The sequence below is a fragment of the Balaenoptera borealis genome, assembly GCF_965194805.1.
Source record: "Balaenoptera borealis genome assembly, chromosome: 13".
NCBI classification, from domain to species: domain Eukaryota; kingdom Metazoa; phylum Chordata; class Mammalia; order Artiodactyla; family Balaenopteridae; genus Balaenoptera; species Balaenoptera borealis.
Genome location: NC_138870.1, coordinates 62,632,872 through 62,646,635, shown reverse-complemented (window position 1 = coordinate 62,646,635; position 13,764 = coordinate 62,632,872). Strand labels below are relative to the sequence as shown.

Genomic DNA, 13,764 nt, shown 5'->3' with positions numbered 1-13,764 from the left:
GTAAAGGGAAGATTGTATAGTTTGTTTCTTTCACTGGATGTTGCAGAGAGCTAAATCTGCACTATTAGATGGAGAAACAAAGTTGGGCAAAATTCCTCTATCTGATAAAACTCATTCAGGAGAAAGTGACTAAGGTTCAACAGTGGTTCAACATTTATTTCACTATGTGAATACCCAAGAAATGTACAATTTTAAAAGATGAACAGAGTCCAAATAAAGTCATTTTTTAAAATTTTGTTTATTGTAATTGTTTACCAATGGGGAGACGCAGTTTATTTACACCAGCAGCCATGGGGCAAGGGGAATACACAGTTAGTTAGCAACCTGTATAGGATGGACTACTTATGCAAAAATAAGACTCTCCAAAACAAAGGACAATGGTGAGCTTCACTACACTTCCCCGATGATCCCAGCATGCGATAATGCCAGGCAATGGCCCCTGGGCATGCGGTGGTGGGAACTAATGTATGGAAGAAAAAGCCACAAACCACAGAAATTTGTAAAGAACCCCTTCCCCCCCCATACACACACACACACTCAGATACATAATAGAATTACAGGGTGATCAATACACTTAATTGAGGAGATTAGGACAGGAATTCTGCTGTTAAGAGGAAAGATAGGGAAAGGGAGAGTTCCTAACCACTGTTAACTATATGGTAGGGAGCATTCTCTCCCCTAAAAAGAAAGGAGTTAGTTTGTCCCCTCAGGGCACCTGTTGGACCTAGCCCACCTCATACCCAACCAGGACCGGGGGCTACTGCCCTAATAATGGGGAGCAAAACACAAAAACACAAACCAAGAGGGAGGTAATATGAACCAACCATTACTCAAAACTATTTCCACTTCTCCCTCCTCTAACCAGGAGAAAAGGCCAGAAAGGAAACAGTAATATCACAATCAGAGCTCCCTCTCTGAAGGAGGAGTGGACCATGGCCTTACCTTCAGCCTGCTTCCCAGCTATTATCTTTAAGTAGGCCAGAGTCTCACTTAGACCCTCCTTTCCTTCTGCATCCCCTCAGAAGGAGATGTCTCTAAAAAAGGCAAGGGCAGATAACCCAACATTATTTCAGTTCTTGCCAGGGTTTGACTTTTTAAACAGTTATTACAACTCTTGGATTGAAGACCAATCTGTAGCTAGGCCCTCAGCCTGAGCAGGACAACTCTAGAGGGAGAATGCAATAATAAACAGTCTCGAGGCCCTATTACTATGCTTCCCTTAACCCTCTAGAGTATGTAACCCAAATCAGTCCATACAGTCCAAACAGCTCCTTCTGGGATAAGGACGGATACATGCACAGCAAGGGTTAGAGAAAATGGATCAGAACCTACGCCGTCCCTGTGCCACTCGGCCTTGACTGCTTTTCTGCTTAGGTCCTAGGGGGCAGTATCCAAGTGGAGGTGGGAAGATATAACTCCTCAGGAACTAAGACACAGCAGGAAGGCATACCAGCAAGGAGTCCTACAGGAGAAATGCTTAGGCATGACACTGCTTTTCATATACAAAAAATTACTTTCTCTTCCCATCCTAATCCCAATAGAGGGAGCCATAAGAAAGATTCTGCTCTCTCTCACAAAAACAAGAAAACAAAACAAACTTAAGAGAAGCCAAGGAAAGGGAAACTGGGCAGCCTTCAGAAGTAGGAGCATCAAGAGAGAGAAACTGAAACTGGTCAGCGCGAATGTAGAGCGGCAGGCAGCACCCGGGGTGGTGAGCTGCACCAGATCGGCACGGAGCAGGGGGCTGGAGGGACACGGGGCCAAGCCAGACAAAGGAGGCTGGGCCCCTTACTGGGGCACAGAATGAGGTAAGAAAACATTTCAAATAAAGCAGCACCGTTCCCGCTCACCTTGGGGCTCCCACCCCTATACACTTCATCAACTTCAATCATGGCGCCAAGTGGAGGGTAGTTTTTGATACTCAGCTCACACTTCCCATCCTCCCCTATCCCATTCCCTAAAACCAGAGGGTTTCTGGGGGCCACTTCCTGACTTCCAACAACAAAAGGACAGCTCTTGTTGTCAAGAAGGTCCAAAGGGAACTGAGTGGAAAGGGCTGCCCTTCGGGAGGGGCAGAGAAGGTGGTGACAGTCTAGATGTTCACTGCCACGGAGCTCTGTGACTGCCCAACCCAAGGAACCGGGGCGTTCAATAGGATACTGCACAGTCAGGTGAGGGTGGCCCCAGTCCTGCTCCTTGGCTCCTAGCACTAACCCATTCACATTAGTGAGCGCAGCTGAAACAGGTCCCCTGTGGGCTCAGCTTTCAAACCACAGCCTCCTGCACAGCCATGATGCTCTTCCATAGTTCACTCCTGCCCCGAAAGTGGGAGGCAGGTAGTGACCTGGCATAATAACCAAGTCAGACCCATGGACTGGCTAAGTCACGAGTAACTCAGAGTAGGAAAATGCCCCACCGAACTGTTGTCCACAGCACAATACACCCAGATACGAATCCTGCAGTTTGAAAGATCGTGCATAGTCGCAGAAGGCCCTGCTACCTCCCCAAGGGACCACAACTTAACCCTCAGCCTGCCTGGATAACCAAGTCATTCATCTGCTAAGCCTATGCCACCAGGTGGGGTGCAAGAAAGAGGGCTCTGTTCAGCAAAACGCTAGCCCATGTCCCCAACTCCACTGAAGTCACTGTTAAACGCTGGACCTTTGGGAAACTGGTGGCTTTGAGCTTTTCTTCTTGTTGGTGTCAAGACCACAGAGCTTCTCCTACCAGATTCAGCTGGGAATTCTTTTTCTTGGCTTTCCCAGATCGGAACGATTAATATCCAGATCTCATAAGTGACTTTCATTTGTCTTGGAGAAGCCCAAATCAGAGGCTCAGAGATCAGAGGTGCAGTCCCACTGAGGCCCAACAATTAAGGCCTGACCATCAGTTATGTCCAAACGGTCAGTTATCCAGAAAGCCCTTGACATCAGGCAGACAGAAAGGCTGAGGAACCAAAGAACTTTATATGCTGAGCGCACAGATGCTCACCTGTGCACTGGGGACAGGACAGGGTTCTTGTGCACTTTCCGGTGGGTTTAGAAAGCAACCACTGCATGGCGTGCAGGACGCACAGCACCGCCCCTCCTGTCCAGGATTTCAAAGCTGATCCAAAAGTAATACACTTATGCAAGGATCCGAATTCCTAAATTCTCCACTCCAAGTTTTTAAAGGCTAGGTTCTTCAATGGGAACTGGGACTTTTGTCTGATTTTTTTTTTTTTTTTTCTACTTAGCTACCTAACTTCTCAAAACCACAGGACTGGTCTATGTTATTGTCCTGGTCACCCTCAGACTCTCATGTTGCAGCTACTGGAATTCCGGTGGTGAGCGTTGCAGCTGCTGATCAGGCCCATTCCCAGATTCTCCGGGAAGGGAGCAAAGCGGGAGGCGACACGCTCCTTTATCTTCCACTGGCTGAATGCCAAAATCCTTCACGCTACCAGTCTCTGCGAATTCCAGGTAGAAGTAGCCACACTTGACTGCCCGGTGCACCTCAAAGCAGAAGCCCAAACAGGAATCCTCTATTAGGTCTACGTATATCTCCTGAGCGATGGCCTCTAGCTTGTTAGTATCCAGGTTAGCCAACGAAATTTCCTCCATTTTAATCTGTACACGACCGTGGAGAGGGCGCTCGGATTACTCACAGCTGCACGGGCGGCAACACGTCGGGCTCGGCCGGCCGCGCCTAGGCCTACAGGCCTGTCAGGGCCGCGTCTTCAGCAGCGAGGGCGGAGGCGTCGCGGCGGCAGAGGCAGGGCAGCTGCAGCAACCAGCGGCGACTGCTCCGGAACCCCAGGTATCTCCGTTTCTTTTGGCGTCTCCCCGGGCCTGGGACTTTCAGCTCGGGCTGGCCCCAGACTCACCGCCGCCAAACGGTCTCAGTGCCTCTCTCCGCGGCCCCGGTCTCTTCCGCTCGCTGGTCCGGGTTTAGCCCCGCCTCCCCACTTCCGCTCCTCAGCACGCCTGCGCATTGGTCCCGCGCAGACTCGCCGGGTTCCTCCCTATGCGCAGCTGCTTAGGAAGCTCTGGAGTTTTAGGAAAACGGATGGGAAGAACTAAAACGTATCAGACTGTCATTATCTCTAATTGTGAAAAGATGATAAGGATACTGTTTTATGTTATTTTGTTTGCAGATTTAAACACTCGCTAATGAATTCTTCGTCCATGCTTAATCGATTCCCTCTTGAAAAAGACAAATGACAACTATGTGCACATTTGTGGTAATGATCTGAAATACAGTTTTAGGACTAGTTCTCCGGATACGTTTGAAAATTTGACATATAATTGACTTACAATCATTTATACTACTGCCGCAGTTGTCATTTAAATCCACTAGATGGTGCAAGGAAACAAATTACACTAGAGTTTATCTTTCAGTCTTTTTTTGAAAGAAAAACTAGGCACTAAAGACGTAATTCATATATATTGATAATATGAACCTAAGGCGTTTATTTCATTTATAAGACCATTAAGTCAGTGTGACTATAAATAGATCATCATATACTGTACATCTCTAAAATAATTCAAAGAGAAAATTATATGTATATTTTCTATTGAAGAGGGAGGAAACCTGAAATATGTTAAATACACTGGGAGGTAAAGGAATCTTTTCCTAAAATTGTGCTGCATGAATTGTGGGATCTAGAGCCAGTCTACCTGGGTATAAATCCTAGATCCAACATTTAACAGTTCTGTTTCCTCATCTGGATAAAGCTAGTTCCCATTTAATAGTTAAAATTAAATGATATTTTAAAAAAATTCTTCTTGTGACAGCTTCTTACATGTAAGTAAGCATTCAGTAACTGTCAGCTATTTTAATCATATTAGTTATGGACTTGAATATAAGAAAATTTTCCTGTATCTTGTTAGTTTCCGCCCCCACCACTGTGAAATACAGTAGCCTCTTGTACCTTTATACTTTATTAAAATATAGCTGTAGCCAAAGAAACAAAATTTAAAAAACAATACATATTTGTATCTGTCTGATTCTATAATTTCCTTTCCAGAGTAAAGGAAAATATAGACATGTATCTTTCCAGACAGATACAAATAAGAACTTTCTAATGTATATGATCATCAGAACACTATTAGTTTTAGAATTCATTCTTAATATCTTACTCTATATTTTTATGAGTAGAAGGTTAAGTACCAGTTTAACTTATTGGTTTATGAGTACTTAGCTGGTACTTGTACCCATCCAAATTTTCTGATTGTGTGTTTTATCATCTTAAAAGACACAAATTGACAGATATGGAGGAATTTGAAAGCCTAAGCTACTTAAGACCCGTGCATGACAAGAATATTTTTATCTGGGACATAACTTTTTTCCATTGCAGCCTTTGTGTAATTTATACATTCTCCATTCAAAAATTGGTATCATGTTTTGATATAAGTTGAAATCTGCATATAGCCATGTGCTAAGTCATAAAATATAATGATCAAGTGCATAAGTTCTTGAGTCAGACTGCCTCCCTCCTACCAGTTACTGTCTATGTGAACTTGCCTTATCTACTTCTGTAAATCACAGTTTTCTCACTGTAAAATGTCAATGACAATTCCCATCATAAAAGCTTGCTGTGAGATTTAAACTTGACAATGAATTTAAAAGTCTTCACTAAGTGTCTGACAAATAGTATATAATATTGTTTACCTACCTATTACATGTCTAGTTAGGTAAGAAGATACAGATGTAAATACAATCATTTCCACTCACCCCTCTCCCATGCCTTCTCCAAATTTAATTTAAAGCAATGATTCTCAAATATTAATCTGTATATAAACCATTCAGAGATCCTTTTAAAATGCAGATTATGATTCATTAGCTCTGGAGTAGGACCTGGGTTTTCGCATTTCTAACATATTTGATGCTGCTGGTTCGTGGACCATACTTTGAGTAGCAAGGAATTAAAAGGGCTTGATAGTGGGCAACTGTTCTTCATAGTGATTGACTCCCATATAATTTGTTCTCGCCAAATTATCATGAGAGACTTTGCGTGCTTGATTTTGACAGAAGAAGAACAAGTGATTGTTTTTCTACCCTTTAAATCCTCCTTATATTGTGAGAGTTAGAACTCCAATCCGCAATTTATTTAATGAAGAGTGGTAGTCTATAAAGTTTACTTCAAAATATATACAAGAGACCATAATATTAATTGAAATTCAGATAATCAGGGCTATGACTAGGTTTAGATTTCCTGTCAGTATTTTATTATATTTACGCTTAGGAAAAGAACACTCTCATGACTGAAAATGTGTACTTATGCTCATTGTCACCTTGTCACCTCTCTTCTACTTGTATCATTTAAGATGGCCTTACTTCTTGTTAAAACGTACTGAAACTCTTTATGTTAAATCAATGACATGTCACAAAATGAAGTTAGAAAAACCTTAGTTCCACTGCAATTAATAGGGTTGAAGGTATTTAAGCCTTTGGCATGCAAATATTTTTAAAAATAGAAACTCTCCATTATCTAAATCATTTTTCTCAATACAAAGCAAGTAACAGGGGTTGATTCTTCATAAAAGAGTGATCTTCAAAGAATATGTACATCATATATGCTTAAAATATTTAGTGTACAAATTAAGGGAAGTAAAATTGTATTGTGAAATTTAATTGTCTTTGATTATTCTCTTCCCATTCAATAACCGTAATATATGCAGTGGGAGAATCAGCTTTTGCAAAGAGGAGCATCTTTTAAATTATTTAAAGGTTTTTATTAAAGACTGAAATTCCATATTTTTTTTTGTATTCACATAAAATAAAACAGTGAGACAGCAGCGTGCATTCAGGAATAGACCTGGGAGCCAAAAGACCTGAGTTGCTGTCCTTTTTCTGCCACTAACTTATCAGGTGACCTTTGGCAAAAAGGCGAATTCACATTTGTAAAAACATGGACTCATGTTTTCTGAATATCCCTTTTAAAACCAAATTTCTGTGAATCAAGAAATCTGAGGAAATAGCTTTCACCAAATTAAGGGTCAAGTCACTTCTTATGTACCGGCCAACAAAGTTCAAATGTTGGATCCTGAGGGTTTTCTTACCCCAAACTAATCTGCTCTCCTACCTAGGGCATCTTGAAGCACCTCCACATGTTTGGGTTAAGAGCATTATTCATCTACTGAATACCAGGTGCGTGTTGTAATTATTTTGCCTAACATCTGAAGATGTTGCCTGTATGTGTATGTGGTCATTTTTAGTGGAAAATTTTAATTTATCTAGTGATTTTGACTCCTATGAAATCCATTTTCATCTATAAAATATTAGTTAAAACTTTACTTGCTTTTCTTTAGTTACCTAGGTTTTTAAGGTAAGTGAATAGTAAATCAGAGAGAGAGAGAACATTTGACTATATTGTCTTCTTTTACTCACATGACCATGCTTTATGTCAGAAATAAGCTATATAGTATTATGCCTTTTTGTCTGTAATTTGCTAAAAGAAATATATGTGTGTCATAGCTCAACAGTAAACACTCACATGTCCTTCTAGGCATGACCAGCTTGAAGTTTCAAATCCATCCTCTGCTGAAATCCATTTTTCAGGATTTGCATTTAAAAACTGATTATCATGACTTGCATGACATTCTGAGATGCCAAAATTTGATATTAAATAAGGGTGCCATGCTAAAATTGCAATGTCAAAAATAAATTTACGATTTTAATCTGCCCTACTAAATTGTGAAATCAAGGTGACAGTGAACTTTGGCATTTATGACAACTCTGGCTTCTGCTCTACTAAAGAAAAAAACACTGTAATCCTGAGCTAACTACACTTAGTAAGTAGTGTAGTATGCTAATCTAAAATAACAATTTTAGGACTTAGCATAACACAGTCTTTTTTTAAAAAAATTGATCTTTTGATAAATCAGTTGATCAGCATCATTTTGATCTATGGAAAGGCTCTCTGGAATTATTTCCACATATTTGTTTGTACAGGAAAATGTTAAAAATATTTTTCAAGTGTTTATGATACTGCCTTTGAAGATTATAAGCTATTTCTTAAATAAAAATATAATCATTATTGCTCGCCTCTCCCTATGTGAGAGAGTCGGCCTGGTAGTGCAGAGAAGGATATCTGTTTACCTTATATATGAATATAAGGATGGGCCCAGGAAAATGTAAACTTAAACACTGAAAATCATTTCTTTTTTAAAAAATTTTATTTATTTATTTATGTAGGCTGTGTTGGGTGTCTTCATTGCTGTGCACAGGCTTTCTCCAGTTGCAGCTAGTGGGCGCTACTCTTCGTTGCGGTGCACGGGCTTCTCACTGCGGTGGCTTCTCTTTGTTGCAGAGCATGGGCTCTAGGCGCATGGGATTCAGTAGTTGTGGCTCGCGGGCTCAATGGGCTTAGTTGCTCCGCGGCATGTGGGATCTTCCGGACCAGGGCTCGAACCCATGTCCCCTGCATTGGCAGGCGGATTCTTAACCACTGCGCCACCAGGGAAGTCCTTGAAAATAATTTCTGATTAGGCAATGCTGATGTGATGTGGCAACAATTAACAGAGACTTTAAAAAAAAACCTTATTTAAGAGAATTTCAAGCTTACAGAAGAGTTGCAAGACTATTACAAATAATAACTTCTATATACCTACTCTTCACCCAAGTTTACTTAACATTTTGCTCCTTTTACTTTCTCCATCTCTCTCCCTCCCTCTCTCTGTTTCTCTCTATCTCCCCTCCCCCACCCCACCGCTGACCCCCTCCTCTCTGAGGTTTCCTTATCACAAACTACTCTGAACTATTATTTTTCCTAATCTATATGGTCAGTAAATTGCAGATATCATTCCCTATTATCCCTAAATATTCAATGTGTGTGCCTTAAGAACAGGCATTCTGGGCTTCCCTGGTGGCGCAGTGGTTGAGAATCTGCCTGCCAATGCAGGGGACACGGGTTCGAGCCCTGGTCTGGGAAGATCCCACATGCCGCGGAGCAACTAGGCCCGTGAGCCACAATTACTGAGCCTGCGCGTCTGGAGCCTGTGCTCTGCAACAAGAGGCCGCGATAGTGAGAGGCCCGCGCACCGCGATGAAGAGTGGCCCCCACTTGCCACAACTAGAGAAAAGCCCTCGCACAGAAACGAAGACCCAACACAGCCATAAATAAATAAATAAATAAATAAATAAATAAATAAATAAATAAAAACAGGCATTCTTTTACATCACCACAATATAATGAGCGAATTTAGGATTTTGACTTGTTTAGGAATTACCTAATATCTTAAGTCTAAAATAAACTCCATATACAAATATTTCCAATTGTCCTAATAATGTCCTTTATAGTATTTTTTTCCCTGGATCTAATCCAAGACTACATATTGCATTTACTTACTGTGTCTATTCAGTTTCCTCTAATCGGAACAGTTATATAGCTGAGAATTTTGAAAATAAAAGGATATTGTACACAAGGTCAAAGACATTCCATTTCAATCAAATGTGAGTAGAATAAAAAATATTTTTAAGGACATGCAATTTCCCTAATTAAAGCCTTGATTATGGTAAAAATGTATCTTAGCAGATCAGGACGCTGTAGCAATGTTGCTTGAAAATAAAAATGATGATGAAGAAAGTTCGTCTACCAGAGTAAGTTTGCAATACTGACATGTCAGGGTTTTTTTTGACATAGATGCCTTCTGGAACTTCTATTACATCCATTTTTAGATATATTTAATGACAGTAATATTGATTCCTTCCCTTCCCTGCTAACGCATGTACTTTAGGAGATCTTGATCTCGCTAACTCTAGTTTTGCCAAGCACAATACTTTTCAGAAATATAACCCTCAAGGCTGACGAAGAGTTTCTATCATGCTTTAAACTGTTACTTGGGCCTGTCCTGATTAGTAAAACATGCCTTTTGGTTGCTGGTACACATCAGAGTAAACCAATGGAAAGTAACATCTAAACTTAGGAATCATTGAAAATAAAATCATGGCTTTCTTCACTTAACCAGTCTAATAGTAAAAGGAGGAAACTATAATAATATATTCAGGGCTTCCCTGCTGGCGCAGTGGTTGAGAATCCGCCTGCCAATGCAGGGGAAACGGGTTCGAGCCTTGGTCTGGGAAGATCCCACTTGCCGCGGAGCAGGTGGGCCTGTGAGCCACAATTACTGAGCCTGCGCGTCTGGAGCCTGTGCTCCGCAACAAGAGAGGCCGCGATGGTGAGAGGCCCGCGCACCGCGATGAAGAGTGGCCCCCACTTGCCGCAACTAGAGAAAGCCTTCGCACAGAAACGAAGACCCAACACAGCCATAAATAAATAAATAAAAACAAAAAACAAACAAAACGAAACAAAAAACTTAAAAAAAAATAATATATTCAGGTCGGATTAAAAAAATTAAGGCCAGAGATGTTAAATGAATTGTCCAACTAGTTGGTGGCAGAATTAGAACTAGATGTTAAGGTTTCTAACTCCGAATTTTCTTTCTGTTACACAGTGGTGTCTCCAGTACATACTTTTTAATTTCAAAAAAGTCAGTAGTGACTACTTCCTATAATGCATTTGGTAAAAACACTTTAGAGTCAGCGTTAATATGTAATACATCAAAATCTTACTGCTAATGTAGCATGTACCAGCGGCCAAAAGCATAAAATATTTTTTAATCATTCTTTGCTTATCCACAAGGTGCTAAAACCCATAAAGTGAGGCTCTACACAATGTGCTCTTTAATTTTTTTATGCTAGAACTTTAAAAGGAGAACTTTTCAGATTAAGAAACCATGCATTCCACAAAAAGATCATAAACTTAATTTAGAAATGTATTTTGAGAGAGTTTTAAGAATCAGATGTTCACAGAAAAGTTTTTACTGCCTATAAGTAGTGTTATTTTTAGAAGTTTTTCAACAAATTGGTTTTAAGTTGTTCAGTGCAACATTGTTTCTTTCTATGTTTTTTCCTTCTTTTTCCATAGTTCTTTGCTTTCAAGTTATAGAGAAGTTTTCATGTAATTAATTGAACATACTTTTTTTCTAATTTGACTAATGTCCATTAGGTTTGTTTTTATCTTTTCCCATCAAGAACTGTCTCATATTTTCTTAAGTCAAGCTGTTAGACTGGTGGGTGGGATGCTTTTACTTCTTATATTCCACAGATAGGCAACTGGCAATGGCCACCATGTGAGAGATTAATTTTCTTACAAAAATCCTGGTAAATGTAGAATTAAGAGCAAATTTAGGTACTAACATGAGGGTATCTCAGAATCTCTCACAGGTTAATTACAGATTTTTTTTTATTAAAGTAACTCTGGTTTCTCTTGTTGGACTTAAACTCATTTCATATTACCTCTTTTTCCTTCGTTTACCTGAAGCTGCTCTTTGCTTTTCAATTCTCAAAGGAATTCCAGAACCTTGATTTGTCCCTATTGTCAGAGATCATTAGTTGTCTTCTAGCCTCACTTTTTTATATTTGCTAAAACATCATTCTTATGTTATCTTACCCTAACTTTACCCAGTTCTCACTCTGTATGAACATCACCGTCTACTGTTATCTTACTAGTTCTCATTCTATATGGACATCACCATTATTTATGTATTGTATGTGCCTACTTTTGCTTCAAGGCAGAGTAGAGTAGTTGCAACTGAGACCATATGGCTTGTAAGCCTTAAATATTTACTATATAGTCCTTTAAGAAAAAGTTTACCTATGGTTTATGCTATGGTTCTGTTAGAAGGACAAAATAATAGAGAAAGAATTATTATCATCCTTCACTTTTATTATTTTGTTGCCCAACTATTGCATTATCTTTCTGGAGGATATAAGAGGAACCTGGAGATACCATCTCTATAATCTGCTTTTAGCTTTTATTGAACACAATTGAGAATTCAGAATTTTTCATTTTCTACCCTTAATAGCATAGGGAAGAAAATTGACAGAGGAGGATGCTTCACAATTATTAGATCAATTGGAAGATAAATTCAAAGAGACAGATAACAGTACTCTAATGATAATGGTGAAATGGATTATGGATGTGAAATGGATCGTGTAAGTGGAGTCTTAGACAATTAGACAATGAGTCTTCAGATGACAATATCTAGATGAATTTTTCTAGAATATATACGTGAACAATATATTTCCAAGAACAAAGGGAGTAGGTGATTTAATCCAGTTGTTAAATAGGAAAAACTTCATCAGGCAATGTTTTACAGTAAGGACCTAGACTATCCTATTTTGCTAAAAGTAGGTGTTTTCATCTTTATTCATCTTTTATGATGTTCGTGTGCCAAAATTTACTTATTACAAAAAAGCTCGTAATGTTTAAGTTTATTTAAAAATTTTGAATATAGTTGTTTTCGACTATCTTTTTATTCTTACCTCTGTGAATTATTTATTAAATGACAAAATTATTTTTAGGAGTTCATTGGGTCCAGATAAAAAATGATGGTGATAATTTTCTTGGTATATTGAGGGCTAAATATTAATGACAAGAAAGAAAGAAGAAACAAATAAAAAGGAATGAACTTAGGCAAGTTAGATTTAGCAGTTTTAAGTCATAGTTGTTAAAAATTAATGTAATATTTCTGTATTTATGTTAAGCGTTTGTTTTTCTCTGAGAGAGAGCCTGTCTGCATCCCACGCACAATCTCAAGGATTCCAATATAAATAAATTTATTGGCTTTTATAAAAAAGCTTTCTTTTAAAACATACAAGTGGCATGTGCCCTTGAAATAAGTCTGTGCAGTGAAATTCTTTTCTGGTCAAACATAGATGCTCTTACCAACCTTCTTTAGATCAGATGTCAGGTTCCTGGAGTTACTTTGTTTTGTAGTTTTCCTTTGTGGGCCTGCCTTTTCACTTTATTTTTAATTCAAGCAGATGTTTCTCTAGATATATTTTCATGTGCTTACCTCTGGTTTGATAAGTTTTCCTCAGGAATTTTAATAAAATAACAAGGCATCTTTTTTTCTTAGCCCCCAGATACTTGCTCCCATAAATCCTACATATATAAACAAAGTATGGCGTAGAATACAAGAAAAAGTATATATATACCCTTAAATCAAGATGAGCTAAGAGAAAAAGAAACTTAAACTTCTCTTCTTACACCTGAAATAATCAAGCCAATCTTTGGTACTGTACATATTGACACTTGCTGATGCAGGAGAGACATGTCAAGTTAATAGTTTCAGGCTTAAAGTAGGCAGTTTGCAAGCTGACAAAGATTTACTCATTTTTTACCACTCTTCCCTACACAGAATACATTATAATTCTATACAGATCTCACTGTATAATGTTGATTTTTTAAAGGAGCAACAACATGGAAGAAGACAAGAAATGGGAGAAAGGTGGGAGAGATCTTATTGGTTTCTGATTTGATGCCAATAACTGCTTGCATTAAGGTCTCAAAAGAGTAAACTCATTACATCTACTCTCTAGTCTCTTTCAGCTATAAGTTTTTCCATATTCATTTTTGTTATAAAAGCATAAATGGCAGTTAAATCCAGGGACTCTGAAGTTTTAGCCTGGGCCACTTACTATTTGTATGACCCTAGGCAATTCTAGTAACAGCTCAGACTTAGTTCATCTGTAAAATGGACATTGAAATAGTGCTTTCCTTAGAAGGAATTGTGAAAGCAAAATAAAATGTAAATTACTTAAAAGAATGTTGGGCATTAAGTATTCAGTAAACACAACGTATTTTTATAGTGATGTAGGAGAAATACTGATCTTTGAGCTCAAATGACTCTGGTTTTCAATCACTTATTCCTATATTCAGTAAATATTGAGGGGTTTTTTTTCTTTGTGTTTGGAAGTTAAGGTACAGTGATAAAG

The 13,764-nt window shown here is 38.9% G+C and overlaps 1 protein-coding gene across 1 annotated transcript; it reads right to left on the bottom strand.

Moving 5' to 3' along the window:
• Positions 1 to 219: 219 nt before the first annotated feature.
• On the bottom strand, positions 220 to 3,950 carry ATXN7L3B (ataxin 7 like 3B). The gene has a single exon (XM_082351770.1). The coding sequence runs from the start codon at positions 3,600 to 3,602 to the stop codon at positions 3,309 to 3,311; it is 294 nt and encodes a 97-aa protein (XP_082207896.1). The 5' UTR covers positions 3,603 to 3,950; the 3' UTR covers positions 220 to 3,308.
• Between the last annotated feature and the right edge of the window lie 9,814 nt (positions 3,951 to 13,764).

Bases quoted from the DNA above. Each gene is read 5' to 3' on its own strand.
- ATXN7L3B (XM_082351770.1), bottom strand. From the start codon at position 3,602: ATGGAGGAAATTTCGTTGGCTAACCTGGATACTAACAAGCTAGAGGCC.